The 16,235-nt window shown below is 41.2% G+C and overlaps 1 protein-coding gene across 3 annotated transcripts in view; it reads left to right on the plus strand.

Moving 5' to 3' along the window:
• The window catches only part of HDAC4 (histone deacetylase 4), a 263,446-nt gene that overhangs the window by 149,297 nt on the left and 97,914 nt on the right, over positions 1–16,235 (plus strand). For 2 of the 3 annotated variants that reach the window (XM_082314488.1, XM_082314490.1), the window contains exons 5-6: positions 7,362–7,512; positions 11,774–11,894. In XM_082314488.1, coding sequence (XP_082170614.1) covers positions 7,362–7,512; positions 11,774–11,894 — 272 coding nt within the window. The remainder of the gene's footprint in view (positions 1–7,361; positions 7,513–11,773; positions 11,895–16,235) is intronic. The other variant, XM_082314489.1, reaches the window with a different exon arrangement.

The following is a 16,235-nucleotide window of genomic DNA, read 5'->3' on the forward strand; positions in this document are numbered from 1 at the left end:
CCCCTCCTTTTTTTTTCCTCGCTTGTTTGAGAAGCCCAGCAGGAGCACTCCAGTGAGGTCTCCCGTCCCTGCCAGCTTTCTAGTTCAGTTGCTTTTGCTTCACACAGGTGATTGGGAATGGTGGATCAGTGGATACAGCCATGTTTCTCCTTTTTTTCCTCCTTTGAAATGACTAAAACCCAGTGGTGGCTCCTCTAGCTGTTCCCATTACAGGATCTCTTTGTCCTAAGTCTCTGCTCCTGATACTGATTTTAGCATAACACTCCCATTCCAGCTCCTCTGCTCCCTGCACCCTGAAACAGTTCACAGAGGACATAATTACTCTGCTGAGGACTGAGGTCTGATCACTTATGGCATGATAAAATCTCATTTAGCATTAAACATCTGGGGCTCCTTCCTTTACAGGACAATTTATATGGTTCTTTGATTTACAGAGGTTCCTATTGCCATCTGTGGTCGGATGGATGTTCCCTGCTCCTGGTGCAAGGTGTACCGATTTGTCCGCCCCTTCAATAATAAGCATGTAAAGCACAGCAGAGGCAAATGCAAAGTTTTCCTCACCTTTAGAGGAGAAAATGGGAGGAGGAACTGAACATGCTGAATACTACCAGTGGAGCTCACTGCTTTGTAGAAAGGGTCTCAGAAACTCGCTTGAGTGAGCAGGTGAGCAGTAATGGGATGGGAAGGAAGCTGGGATACAAAATTATATATCCATATGTAAGCTGCCAAACTAATAACATGGGATCTTTTCACCTAGGGCTGGCAATCAGGGAACATAACTATCATTCCCTTTCCTGGAGACATTTGAGCCTCATAAACTTGAACACCAGACATTCTCAGTAGGATATGTCTAACCAAGATCAGTCTCTTGCCCAGGAAGCTGTCGGCTGGGGAAGATCGTTTCCCTCTGTAGTGAAGAGATGCTGGCCGCGGGAACTCCTGGCGTGGGACTGCCTGCTGTCATCCTGCCTGATAGCTGGAAGGGGCACGCCGAATATACCTTCAACTGCTGATGTGTCCAAGAAAGATAGATGATAGATGTTTGTTCTTCTGAGCTGTGCTTTCAGATTTTTGTGCCTTGGCTTCTGCTGAAAACCACAACTTTTTTTTCCACCCCTGTCTCCCAGTACAACTGATTAATTCTGACTAGCCTCCAGTGCTCCAGGAGATATCTGAAACACACCGTGATGGAGCCAAGAGAGCGAATCCTGAAACTAGGGTCACAGCCTGAGACTTCAGTAAACAGGATGGGGAGAACATGAAGCAGAGAGTCCAGCCAAAGGAACAGCCAGCGCTGAGATTGCTCTAAAATAACCCAACACAACAATTCTCTCAGAAATCTGTTCACATCTGTGCCTTGCCTCACCCATAGCTAATGATTTTTTTGGAGGGTGATTTGATGTGTACATGTTTTGGCGAGTTCTTTCTTGATCATCACCTACGATTTTCCTTTATTTTCACATAATCTGAGTTCCAGATCCTTGTAAATACCTGATTTAACCCACCAAAACTGTAGAATTTTGCCAAAGAGGGTGGCAGATGATTTGCCTTAAAACCACTATTTGTACCAAAACCCCAGCCTCTCTGCCTGCTAGGTGAGAGGACAATTATGTGAAGCTTCCGAAAGCGTTTACTGTGTCATGCCTTAACTCAGCCTTTAAGAGTACAAGTTCAGGGGGTGCTGAGAAGATCTGCTTTGGGGTTTTTTTTTTGTTCTTCTCTAGCATTAAGTTGTCAGTTTTGAAGGTAGTATTTAACTTCTATATTCTTACAGCTTCTTTGAAGCTATCGCCTCCATCAGAAGGCCAACCTCTTGTTCAGGGGTGGCAGGTGACGTAGTTGTACAAAGTCTCTGAGCTTGCCTGGAAGAAGTCCTCAAACTGCAATCTTATGACAGGCTGGACTGTGCCAGCATGACCTTGGTCTGAGATGGAAACCATGTGTACATGTGAGGAGGAATGCTGACCTGTAGGTGGAGGATCAGGCTACCTTTTCATCTGTGTTTCTTCTTAACCTAGCTGCCTTGTGCTGGGAGGAAGTAGGAATTGCCTGCAAATCCAAAGAGCAGCAGAAGTGCTCAGGGTGACATCCCATCACACTGGAGCACCTTCAGTAGATTATCTCAGGCATAGAAAGAGATGCAAGTCAGGAGTTGGTCACAACACTAAGCTACTTTGGATCCCAGGAAATGTTTATTGGCAGTAAGTACGCCAACTGTTGTTCACCCAGACTTGCATGTGTGATTAACTGTATGAGTAAGGGTGAGCTGTCTGGGTACAGATAATTTTACGCTGCCTTCCACTCATCGCAGGCTATTCAAAATACATATTATAAAAACCTAGAAGCCATAGTCTAAGCTTCAAAACCTCTCCTGCTTTGCAGATTTTAATCAGTTTTACTATGGCGTGTGAAGTAAATGACAGAGAAGCACCTTTAAAATGACGGTTATATGAGAAGGAAGAAGCAGAGGAGCACGGGCAGAGAGCAGTGCCTGGCTTCTGGGGGAAGAATAAGGTAGCGTCTGCAAGGTACCAGGATGCAGGAAGGACTTGCATCCTTACTACTCACCTAGCAAGTCAAGGAGTGGCTGTGCAAGTCTTGATGCAACATGTCTCCATGAAATATGTCCTCGTTCTCTCTGGTCAATGGGATCTTTGCTGTCAGCACCACGTGCTTCCCAGGAGGGCATAGGCTGACTTCTGGGCTGAGGCTGCTGGAAGATTTTGGAGCGCTACCTTTCCACTTCTGTTGTAATGACTAAAGGAAACTGTTTTAGCTCCACTTTGTTTAAAAAGGGGTTTCTTTGTGCAGTGGAAGTTGACAGCGTGCTTACTGATAAGGTGTCAGTCCCCATCCTAGGTAGACATGCTTGAGAACTGAAGACAATTGAGGAATGTGATGGAAAAATCCACTACACCGCTGAGTCCTCACAGCTGGCTAACAGTTGATAAATACCTGGAAATGCTCTACATTCTCCTTATTACATTTATTAATATTAATATATGCTAAAGGAGCACCAGCAACACTAACTACAGGTACAGTTGAACATTTGTGCAGTTTTCATAAATAGTGGAAGCAGTGACATTAAACATATGCAGGAATCCCCATCGTTATAAATATTTACAAATACTTACTTTGGCAAGAGCACCTAATTCAGATGTTCCTAGCTGCACTCCGTAATACAGCGTGCATGTCTGTCACACGGTATGCTTCTCAAATTGATAGTTGAATTAGTCTGAATGCAAGGGGTTTCCCTTGGTGTATCACTTTGTATTTCACAAATATTTAAATTTTATTACAGTTGGGGAAAAAAAACACACCGCTCCAGCTACGCGCAGTTAACACACGGGCGTTGTGGAGTCGGCGTTGATTCATTTGCCAGCAAGAGAGATCTAATGTATTATGTGGTATGTGAGCACTATCTCGCTTCATAATTAATAATCCTTATCAGAGCCACCTAAGCGGCTCTTGGTATGTCGTGAATTGCAGTTCAAGAGATGCTTATGAATTCCTAACTCAGGCACTTTCCAAAAGACTGAAGCGTGGGAGATTGCATCCCACTTAAATGCAGCTCTGACACATTTTGCCTTTAGACATCAGTAGGCTCTTTTTTTTCCACTGATATAGTCAAGGGAAGGTTAAATGCCAGACCAAGCCCACAGTGTGTGGGTATTACCTTGGCAGAAGTTTAGTGCATGGCATGGGAGAGGGGTAAAACCTCGCTGCAGTTGACCACACACAGGTATGAATGCTTGCTACCTGTTAGAATTTGCCTTAATTGCTTTAACTGAAGCAGAAGCTCATATTTTTCTGAAGTTTCAGTTTATTTTGTGCATGGGACAGCTTTTTGTATGTTATCAGATTTCCTGCTTCTCCTGTTAGTCAGTCAGTGGTGGGTTCTCTTGCTGTTTATGGGTCTTTTTTCACAAAGCATCAGCTGAAAAACCCTTTCTTGAATAAGAAAATTAAACTTTAAACCCCCGAAATATAAAATTGGAGCACAGTCTAGCATCAAGCAAGTTTTAAAGTTTATAGTTTTAAAGCAAAGAAGGGCCTTTTTGCACAGAAAACTGTGATTTAATGTGATAGTTGTATTCCCTCTGGCTCTAATATAACAAGATGGGTATCAGTAGCAGCAAGGACGAGCAATGCAAGCCTCTCCTTGGGTTAGCACCCCAAATCCTCATCCGAGGTCCTTGGAGCAGTTGTGAAACCTGGATGTAATCTGTGCAGGAGGATTGCCTGAGCTGGTGAGCTGCTAAAGGCACTGCATTGCCAGCGCCCCTGCGTTTTGCTGAGTCTGCACCATATATTTCCTGTCAAATACTGTCTGTGTGGTTTGTTTTCAGCCCTAAGTGTGGAGAAATATTCATGCTGTAGGAAGGCATCGCAGTTCAGACAGAGCACTCAAATGGCTTTTCTTTAGTCATTTTCTGAGGCTACAACAGACACCAACAAAGTGATTTCTTTTCTCTTTTCACGGATGATTGGAGAGGTTGCTTCTGGGTTTTTTTGGGGTTTTTTTTGTTTTTTTTTGTTTTTTTTTTTTTTTTAATTTTTATTTTTTCAACTTTGAAAAGATTTGAAAACTATATTAAGAATAGGCTTTGTGGAAACTGGGGTCAAAATCAGCAGAAACAATACCTCTCTAATGAAACTTCTATAAGCCATCCAGATACAAATTGGTCTTTTCATTTACATTTCACTACAGATGTCAATGAAAGCACAGTTCCTTCTAAAGCATCCTAATGTATGTAAACCATTGCAGGAAGCATAGTGTGCAAAGCCTAGGAGACTGCAGATGGAGAGAAAAGGCTCCTGATTTCATAAAAATAACAAAACCTGTTTTAACATATTGTGCATTAAATATTGTTCATTTGCATACTTCCTATGGCTAGGTTATAAAAGCCCACCATGTGGTGGACTTGTTGGAAGTCTGAAAAGATACTCTTTCTCCAAATGGAGATGTGTTAGTGGAAGCTGCGACTTAATTATAAAACAAAAATAACTAGTTTTCTCTAGCTTTTTTTTGTTGTTTTTTTTTTTTTTTTCCTTTTGTAGGTTTTTAGAGTCTTTTTTTTGTTGTTGTTTACATAAAATTCAATAGAATTAGGAAGGGAAACATAGGTGCAATCACTGCAAATTCTGCTAACTGGGGTTCGGTGTTTTACAACAGTCTGCCTGCTTGGAACTGGCAGCAGCAGGGACTCCTCCATCAAGAGTTTCCAGCAGATAGCCAGGCAGATTGTAAGGTACCTCTTACATTATTTTTTTGCATCTTTATATAGAATTGTGTAATTTTATATGTATTGTATATAGTGTATCCATGGCTGAAACATTGGCTAGTACAAATGTACAATACCACAAATTAAAATAAGAAATTGCTGTCAAAAGCGTAAATGAAAAATCTGCAAAAGGAGAAGGAAAAATCAGTGTACGTGGGGTGGGAGTCTTGCATACACACTTGATGTCAGGGTTTGGAGAAGGATGGAGTGAGACGCATTTCTGGAGGGAGCAGGTTCCCCCATGGCTTGGCCCGGTCCCATTCCACATAGAGGACTTCATGAACGTGGAGCAGTGGGTGGTATCTGAGCAAAGGCACCCATTAAATCCAGCCTCGGAGAAGTCTCATCCTTTGCCAGAGCGGTAAGGGTTTTGAAGGTTAAGGTTGCCAGCTTAAAATCAATCTGCTAGTTTATAAGCTGCCAACATAAAGAGTGCGGGGCGGGCGTAAGGCGATCAGGGTGGTGGGGAACCGTTGTGCTCCTGCGTTCAGGGGGGTTTGCAAAGGTAATCGGAGCAGCCCAAGTAGTTGGCTTTAGCATGTATCTTGCTGGAGAGGGTGCAAATGGAATTGGGAGGTGGTAAATCTTAGTTTGAGCTTTTTTTTTTAAGAGAAAGCAATTTTCAGTGGAACTCAAGGGAGAAGCCCTGTGCCAGGGGAAGAGCCTTTTGCAAGCCCCATGGAGATCCATTCACACCTAGCCAAGCTGCAAGCTGCTGAGACTTGTCATTTGTCATCTGCTTTTCCACAGCCCGGCTTGCTCCTGGCTGGCTGTCAAGACACGGAGTGTTCTCTGAGCACTGACAGGTACTGCCCCAGGGCCTGGCGGATCAAACTGCCGCCTCCAGTCCCTGGGGGAATTCCCCCTGGACCCAAAAAGGATGCTCTGGGCTGGGGAGATCCACGCCAAATTTCCCAAGAGGTTGGTGTGTCCACACACATCTCCCAGGTGCTGGGATTTGGAGACCCAAGGGGACACTTACACAGTGGACAGGGGCAGGAGTCTTTGGTGCTTCAAGTCTTGAACATCCCATTTGATGAAAGCTTTGCAAATCTTGACCTTAATTAGACAGCCTGGCTCTCGGTTCTTCCTATGAAAATGTGTGAGTCGAGAGGGCTGGGGTAAGTCCTTCCTTGAGAGATTATTAGAATTTTTTTTTAATAATGAATGAATTATTTTATAATTAGGCTGACAAATGGGTGACGATCATGCCCACAAGGCAGCTAGTGCTTTTGCATTTAGCTTGGGGTGTGAGGTTTGCATGGCAGACGGGAAGTGACCAGCATTTGATGAAGTTAAAAAGGTATAGTTATCCAAGGCCATGGGAACTCCTCTATATACATAGAGAGAGAGAAGGACTGTTGGAGAAATAAGAGTGCAAAATCATATAATTAAAGGCTTACTCAAAAAATCATATGCGCAAGGGAACTGAACTGGTCTTGCAAAGCCTGCGTTGACGATGGCGTATTTTGTTGCAAGTGCCTGACTTGGTGAGCTCAACAATATTCCTTCATCATAGGGTTTGTACATGGTGAATATATGAGTTTTTGTAATTAAAGCCTCCTAATGGGGTTTTACTTAAAACAAACGATAGAGAGAAAATGAAGATCCAGCTGGAGTAGTGGTTTGCACTGGCTCAGTGCAGGATCCGGGCACCAGGCTCCGGCAGGGCAGCAGTGGCAGCAGACAGCTCACGGAGCAGTAGTGAGGACCCAGCCACAGCCTTTGGCAGCAGCAAATTGGTTGGGGAGGCACCTATTTGGGTGGAAGCTTTTTGTTGTTTTTTCAAATCAGGTGCTTTCTGAACAGGATGCTTGTGCTTGTAAACAGCCTGTGCCCTGAAGCCTGGAGCATATAGTGCCTATGGTTTAACATAAGTGTTGTCCTGACCTAGAAATGGGGCTACACAAAGTGCCTGTGAGTCTTAGTGCAGGAGCCTCTACACAAGGAAAATGCCATTTTTCCTATTTCTATGAATTAAACAATGTTATTGTCACCTGATAGCAGCTTCTACTTTAGCACTGGGAAGTCTGACTGTGTTAATTTGCTCTTTTTCCCCTTGTCCCTTCTCCGCAGCAGCAGCAGGAGATGCTGGCAATGAAGCATCAGCAGGAGCTGTTGGAGCACCAGAGGAAGTTGGAGCAGCACCGACAGGAGCAGGAGCTGGAGAAGCAGCACCGAGAGCAGAAACTTCAGCAGCTAAAAAACAAAGAGAAAGGAAAAGAGAGTAAGTAGCAAAAACTCACTTGTTTCAGTGATGACAGGTAGAGCAGATGAATGGAAGCCATAAAGCAGCTTTATAAAGCTGGAGAAACCTTCATGATAGCTTCTTTACAGAGCTCGGCTGTACAGGGAGCTTATGTAAACTGTTAGGAGGTATTGAGTGTAAGAGAGAAATGTATTTCTATGCTTTACCTTCATTTGTGTCTTACTAAATGCCATTTTAGCGTTTTTCAAAAGGAAGCGTATCGTCTCTTTACTTGATTTAACATTTTTTGAAGTATTTTTGGCAGCGTTCCTAATGGAGGCAGAATATTAAGCCCATAAAATACACCAGATGCACACTGCATTTCTTTCTCTTTTACTTTTCTTAATTTCACTCTTTTAAGATGTAGCCGAGTTCTCAGTTCTTAGATTTAAAGTGTTTTCATTCAGAAAGTGCTTCTTCCATGAGGTTACAGATTGTGGTTGGCTTTGCCACGTGTCATTATGCACTTCACAAGATTCAGTAAAATGATTATGGCCTCGCAAATCCCCTTATCAAAGACACTTTGGTTGCTTGTTCAGTTTTGTTTTAGAAGTGAATGGGAGGACAAATACCTCGCCAAGTTGTACTATCAAATCGTTAGGTCTTCATTTCAAATGAAATAAAGAAGCCTATGATGGAAGAAGCAGAGAGGGCTGAATGGTACCAGGAAATGGGATGCTCTCCGGGGACCAGGAACAAGATAAATCTACAAGAACGACTCTTCTAGCCAGAAAGGACTGGGGTCTAAAAAAAGACTGGAGACTAAAAAAATTATCTGAAGGTTGAATTCCCTGCTCCCTGCATGTGTATCTTGCAACGGCAGACTTTAAGCTGCAGCCAAAATGAGGGAACGCGCAGACCTACCCCAATATCTTCGCAAAGCAGTTCATAGGAGGTCCAACATGTCTCTGTGTGATTGGTTTGGAGTTTGTTCATTTTAAATACTAGAAAGACCAAAGGATCAAAATCTACTTAAGCAGTTTAACATTCAGGAGTGAGGAAAGGTGATGATAATGCAGACTGGCTACTCTGGTGCCCGGTTGGCTGCCACATGCGATGCTTTCCATTGTCCTCTGGCTGCTTTCTGTTATTTTCCAAAGTAAAGGCAGTCAGTTCGAACTGGATGAAAGCTGTAAGCGTTTCCACGTCACCCTGCTGTTCTCATCAACCGTTGATATTATATCTGTTTTGCTGGGCCTCTCTGCAAAATTGATACCTGGATATTCTCATTAAAGTATTTTGCAAATAAATAAAAATGCCTGAATCTCTGTAAAATGGCAAAAGCATCAAAGCACCTTGAGGATGAAACACATAGGTGTAGATTAAAAAAACAGAATTTGGGGATGTTAAGTTGAAGATCTGGTTCCCATGGCTACAGTTTTATTTTTAAATTACTTTTTATTTAAGAAGTACTATGGTGTATAATCATTATAGCACCTCAGCTCTTAAGAATACTTAAGTTACTTTTCTCACATCAGAAAATTTTGCTAAGCGCAACACAGCTAAAATTGTCCTGATCTGAAATACGAAGAGTGTGTAATACATGTATAGTTCATTCTTCTTCCTTCCTCCATCACTTTAAGCCAAAATATGTTGGTTTGTGCCTTTCAGAAGGCAAATCACAAATCGGTTTTGATTAACATAATATCAACTCCTTGCATTCTCATCTCAGGAGCCTTAACCTGTCCCTCATGAACTGATATCTGCTATCATAAAGCTTTTGATCAAAAGCATGACTGCCACAAAAAGAAGGAAAATATATATGAAAGTAAAGGTGGTTTTTTGCACAGGATAAGGAGCGATAGTTGATCGTCCTGTCTTGCCACTGTTAGGATTGAACCTAGAACTGGTCCTGTGCATCGGTGTGGCCAGACACTTCTGGGCATGGACCATTCAATCCCTTGCTGCTCAGGCAGCCTTGGACCGTCTTTTGTCTTGGACTTTCTCCTGCAAGTTGGCCAGCTGTGATCAACCCACACTATCATTAAGGGCTTTCTTTCGTTAATTTCCATTTGTTCTGCTCTTCTGCTCTTGCGCTGTGCAACCTCCTCCTGCGACAGCCTGCTCCTGCTTCTGCCCTCCCTTATTCTCTTCCCGCTACCCCTGCCTTATCCTATATTTGAATACTATTTGATCCTGGGACAATATGTAACTTCTTTTTGTCTCTGCAGTAATAACCTGGCTCAGTCTTTTGGCTCTTTAGAGCCATCCTGTCTGCAGTATTTTGCTCGTTGTGGCGCTCTCCTGTTTGCAGTCTTATCAGTTGATCTGCTCTTTGCTACCTGCTCCTCTTAAACACTCAGGCGCTCTGAAATTAATAGGCCAGCTTTACAGCTTGGTTTTCCCCACCGTGCATAGCTGCTCCCTGAGCCAGAGCTGCTGCATGGGCTCTTGCTCTCCTGTTCCTTCTCTCTCATCCTCCTTTTACTCTGCCGTGCCTTTTGCTTCCATTGGAGTTGAGTGTCTTTCTTCCTGCCTATGGACTTACTCCATACGTTTGGGCTTTTGATGTCTGACTTCTGCTCTTGTCCTCTTTGCTTATACCTCTGCATGGTGTATACTATTGCGTATGTGACAGGTTGTCCCTTTCTGCCTTTGGAGTCCTCTTTGCTGGATATTGCACAGTGCTTCTGCCTGTAACAATGTGACCGGGTCCAAAATAACCCAGTATAGTATATTAAAAGTGAGTTAGATTGTTTTTTTTCTTTTGATCTTTCAGCTCAAGGGTCAAGAGCTGAGTAATGGTCAGAAGGTCTTGCATGACAGCTTGGTCCATGGCTCCTGCGTTGTCCAGGGAAGGGGAAGCCTACATGTTTTTATCTTGTTAAGCATATATGGGGCCTTTCAGCTTCTAATTCAGGAGGAAGACATGCCAGGGGAACTTTTGTAAACCTCGGGATCCAAAAATGTTTAGCTTCAAGTCTTCCAAATAATGTCAGATTTATCCAAAACTGACAGAACACAGCCATGTTAGATTGTTTTAAAGATGCTAATAGATTAAAGATGACACTTTTTGGAGAGAGAAGGCCTTTAAGCATGAATTTTTCAGCTATTCTGGTCTAGCCATGTGGCTTGCTACACTCATATGAATTTATCTCCAGTTCCTCAGTTGAACTTCCCATTGGGCTACATGCCAAACCTACGTTTCTAGAGCTAGTGAGAAATGCAGGGCTCCAAAAAGGTGAATTTTCAAGCTTTTCAGCACGGCTTCAGTGGTTGAACAATATTACATCTTCAGGCAGTGCTTTACAGAAATATTGCAGTTTTCCTCTCTTGTGGAGATACAAAAAATTGTTTCCCCGTCTGTCAAATGTCATTGTTGAGTAGGATCCAGGAGACAAAAGATCACCTTGTCGTATTTTAAGTTTTTATTCCCAGTAGAGCAGACAGTTTTCCTGGCCTTTTCATTTTCTTGTAGCCCAGATATTTTCCTTTGGAATTCTTGCTTTACACTGTGGTATAGATGAACCATCATTTTCCACATGTTCTGCTTGCCAAACTTTCTATGCATTACTCCATCAGGAGCTCTGCCTGCGAATCTGTTCTGTCAACTGAATGATAATTTTAATCTATCATCGCAGTAAAACAGACTGGTCTCTATTGTGGAGGAAATAATGATTAGAAATTACACAGTTGACATTTTAACTCTGCGCTACAAAATTACTGACTTTCTTCTTTAAATGTTAGATTTTCTATTTGAAGAAATAGATTGCACACTTGTAAATGAATTGGAATATTATGTAGGTCTTATTGTACACAGATACTTTTGAACAAAGAGGTCCCTATTTACAAGAGTTTTCAAGACAAAATCTACATATGAGACATTTGTCTCATTCCCCTTCTGCTTGCAGATGTGACATTTAAAAACTTGAGTGTACACAAGACCCTTTTTCTTAAATACCTTTGATGAAAAGAAAGCTGGAATACCTAGTACAAGTGCTTTATTCTAAGTGTACTTTTATGCAAGTGTAAAAATCCTCTTCAGAAATCTTTTATAGTGAAATGATAAATCTCTGATTAAATCTCTGATTTCAAACATAAGTTGTGATTATATGCAAAGCTAAAGGCAAAAAAAACCCAGAGAGCTCCTTACTGGAGGCGCTTTGTTCTTTCCTCTTTGAAAGAAAAGTTCTTCTTTTGGACTGGAAATCAAAGATTTAATTCTGAATCTTTTTAGATATTTAAATTCTTTAAAGTATGTGAATTGATTAAATAACCTTTTTTATTTTTGACATTTCAGGTGCAGTGGCAAGCACAGAAGTAAAGATGAAATTACAAGAATTTGTCTTAAATAAGAAGAAGGCATTGGCACACCGGAATCTCAACCACTGTATATCCAGTGATCCTCGCTTCTGGTATGGGTAAGTGGTACTGGGCTTATCTTTATGATTCAGCCGGTGCCACCTTTTTTCACAATTGCTGGAGATGTGGGGAATAGACCTGATGTGTTTACTGGATGAACCACAGCAATGATAGAACGAGGGTTTGACTTTGCTGTACAACATTACCAAAATGCATTTTTCACAGGGTTTCAGTGTGAATAATTTTTTTATCTTCTGTGATGTTAACAGTATTTTTGTGAGTAGAGGTCTTTGCTGTCATCTTTAATCCACTATTATTCAAACTCGCAAGTTCTACCCTCAAGATCAACCTTTGTAAGTTCTCTAGCTTTTCACCCAGTATTTCATTCTGCCAGGTGTTATAAAACTCGAACTTTAGTAAAATGGGGAAATTACTTTTTATGTTTAGTGAATTGCAACTCAGGATAGTTGAGCTAGCATTATATTTTTAAAGCCTTTAAGGCTTACTGCTCATCTTAATCTCTCAAAGTTGGAAGTTTTGTTTACTCGGCTCTTCTCTGTAAACATCAAGTACGTCCTGCCTGCACTCCTAATTGCAATTGCCCCAACATCTATGTTTTCAACTGAAAATTTCCAATTGTTGGTCTCCAGGAAAACCCATTATAATGACATGGGAACAAAGAGTGACTTCTTCGATTAGTTCAAATGCACCAAATAGCAAATGTAAACGATGGCATTATTAACAAGGTACAAGTTTCAGTTCCAGAGATTCACTTCTTCATTGTGTAAAAAAAAAAATCAGAAAATTTGAGGTAATTTGAAAACTTCCACTACTATAATATTGTGAATATCTATATTAAAAAAAAAAAAAAAAAAAAAGTCTTTTGGATGTTGTCTTTAGTGACCATAAAATTCATGAAATCTTGAATGACAAAAGTCAAGGAAATTTTGCTGTGAAATTTGTGTTCAAGCTGAGTGTCTGACAGTATTTTAAGTCTTAAGAAATTAACATGTGTACAGGGATGATGAGGTCATTGCCAGAAGATGTTTCCAAATTCAAGAAACTAAGCTGAAATTAAATTTGAAAGATGTCCCAGCTATGAGCCAGTGCAGAAATGCTCAAGTATAGTTGGCAGAAAAATTCAAACATTATTCCAGTAGGGTGAGATTGAGCAGTTTTAACACATCTCTGAAAATCTAATCTGAGACTTGAAAATCGTATGGTTATGGCACTGGTTAAAGTAGTGAAATGTTGTTAGTTTATGCAAAGATCATATTTAAGGCCCACTAGGGCGGTATCAAGGATAGTAGAAGAAATAGGAGAAACTGAATTTCAGCCAAGACAACATAAATATCTTTTTTAGATATCTGATTTTCCACTGTTCTTAATTGAGACTCACCAAGAAATTTGGGGATTTTATTAAAGGCGGTTGAAGACTCTCTGAGCCACTATGTTCTCGATTTTTTTCCAGTTGGTTAAAATGCCTGGTAGTGCAAAAGTGGTACAAAGTCAATTAGAATTAAGGATCGTAAATAAGTTCTTTCTTCCAAAACCTTTGATCCTCTGGTCCTAGAGAAACCCAGCATAGAATTGCCATCACAGGTGAATTTAGAAAAGAGAAAAATAAATTTGGGAGTGATCTGAATTCCTTATGTTTTGCACGGTTTTCAATTAACTGCTTTTTCACCAAGAATCCAGCATTCAGAGATGAATCAAAGAGCAGCGGTTTGTAATACCGTATATGTTACACGGCCAGGTGTGATGCAGGAGGTTATTTAGCCAAGTCATGTTTAAGGTTTCAGTATGTTTCCTGCTTTGTTTTAAGCTAATGCTTAGAACTTTCTGAGCACCAATATATTGTTTAAGTTTATTAGGGCATATGTTAATCAAAACATCCCTTTCCTGTGATGCTTCAGGGATGCCAACAGGTAGAGACAGCATACAAACGATTGCACAAGGGGCTGTCCTTTTTCTTATGGATTTAACGGGCTTGCCATCCCCTCATCTTCCCTCCATCTGTTTTGTGGTGAGGAGAGGATCAGTATTTTGGTTTCTAACACAAGATGTGAAGAGGGAAGGAAGAGCCTCGGAGGCCTCACAAATCTTTCTAAGGGTCTGGCTCAGTGATAAGTTACAGGCAGGCATGAGCTCGTTCTGCTCAGCCTTTGAGGAGGGCAGATGGCAGCAGGGCTGCGTGACTGTAGTGTCTTATCTTGCGGTGGAGGATTTTTAAATGCACCCTTCAGTTGTTAAGGCAGATGCTGAAGATTTTTAGTTTCCATTCTATTTTAAAAATATTTTTTTAAAAAAAGAGAAAACCTTTAAATTAATTACATATTAGTATTTATTTATATGGCATCTCATAGGTTACCAGTTCAGTTGTAGAGATATTTATGTACGCACATACTTGAAATGTAACTTAATTGGATGGTGTTTGGATTTAACACACACAAACGAGGCTTGCAGAAGATAGACTTGATGCTCCTACTGTGAGCAGGCAAGCCAATTAAGTGGTAACAGATGCTGAAATAGTCTTTTAAATGACGCGCCTGCTTTTAAGCACTTCCTTTGGTCTTATTAATGTTTGTGAATTCTTTTTTTTTAAAAATTGAAAGCATTACTTGGAAAAAGCAGAACTCCTAAGGGTATTGAACACTACAACGGTTTTACGTCAATGGCTGTGACATGAAATATATTCCACTGACATGTGAAACAGCTGTCATTTCCCTGGCCCTTTGGGCCAGGCTTCAGTTGTCCACTGAGATGTCCAGATGCTTTTGCCTTCAGTATCTTGTATCTGTTTGAACCTTCATTCAGCACTGTCAGTTGCTGGTGCAACGTTGTTTATAGTCAGTGAATGTTTTCTAATTAATCACTGATGTTAAAGGGCGTTGTGGCACGCACACGTGCAGATCAACCCTTGAGATGAAAAGGGACCAGTTTTAGAGGTTTTGCAGAGTATAGTCAGAGTCCAAAGGATCTACTAAATGAGAGGAAGGGACTTGATAACGCTCAGTAATATTTCTTGGAGGCTTTCACAGAGGTGTCGCTCTTCAACTCTATGGTATTCAAGCCACTTTGTAAACTCTGTTTAACATATACAGTTCCAGTCTATATGTAATTGTTTAAAATAGCTTTGTGGACTATAATTTTCAGATTACATTGATGATAGGCAACAACAGGAAAGATTCTTTTGAGTTTCATTGTCAGACTGTTCCTCCTGTGGATTCTGAACCCGCTGGACAGCCTTGCTCAGAGGAGGTTTCGCTCTTCAAGATACTTAACATAAGAGTGGCTTAGCAAACAGGGCTATTATTTCCCTAGGAAGTTGTCAGAAATGCACTTGGGAAGTAGCCACTCAATGCAGTGGCAATCATGAAAGGGAGTTTAACTGAGTATTTGCATGGTAAAGGAGGTAGAGAGATGTAATTACACAGTAAATTATTCCTATGTACATAGGTGTCTGCAGTCTGTACACAAGACATTCTACAAAAAATTCTAGCACAGATACATATGTTTGAATATATATTCAGTTTACGTTGCGTGAATGTATTTGAAGTATCATGCGTGCTTTGCTGCACGCATGGGCTTTTGAAGGACCTCAGAGCTCGAAGAACAGGGGATGTGTTATGTGAAGGTATGTGCTTTCAGGAATGCCTGCAAACTCGATGTAGTATACAATTTCATCCCCTTCAAGACCTCTGAAATTCTTGAATGGGCACGCAGACCAGTGCATTTTGCACGAAGCAGCGTAGGGTGTTGGATCCCAGTCCTCGAGCGATATAATGTATTCCTGTTTGCAGAGTTAAATATGTCATTCAGCAACTCCAAAGCACATCTAAACAGGCCCTTTGAGTTCCTGCATGTTCCCGAACAAAGTGATGAAAATAACTTCAATGTACATGATTGTGCATGATTCAAAAAAAAAGAAAGAAAAAGTCTATTGCTTGTATAGGCAAAAGCAAAAAATGCCATTGTGTGACGTGGTGGGTTTCAGGGCTCTTGGCTTGCAGCGTCCCGGCTTCCTGTTTGTGAAACATCTCTCTGTGCTGCCTTACCATGGTATGAGCAGATCCGGGCAGAGAAAGCGACTTCTGTTTTCGGGAGGGATTCAAATATTTTTCAGTTTGGTTCTGTTTTGATTTCAGGTGATGATTAAGCTGTGTGTGCATGTGGGCATTTATTGGTGCGCATGTAAAAGAGTACACGATGTGCATGAATGCTAATGAAAAATACAACTGTGTAAGAGCCCGAAAAATTATTCTGCCTGTACGTACAAAGAAGTTTGGAATATAAAGGGGGGAGGATTAGGAAACCACAGTGAATCATACTGCTTGGTAAGAACTGTGGGTAAAGAAAATTTTGATGTAGATGTTCAAAGAAACTTTTCGGAGTTTTTT

The sequence above is a fragment of the Platalea leucorodia genome, assembly GCF_965183815.1.
Source record: "Platalea leucorodia genome assembly, chromosome: 5".
NCBI classification, from domain to species: Eukaryota; Metazoa; Chordata; class Aves; order Pelecaniformes; family Threskiornithidae; genus Platalea; species Platalea leucorodia.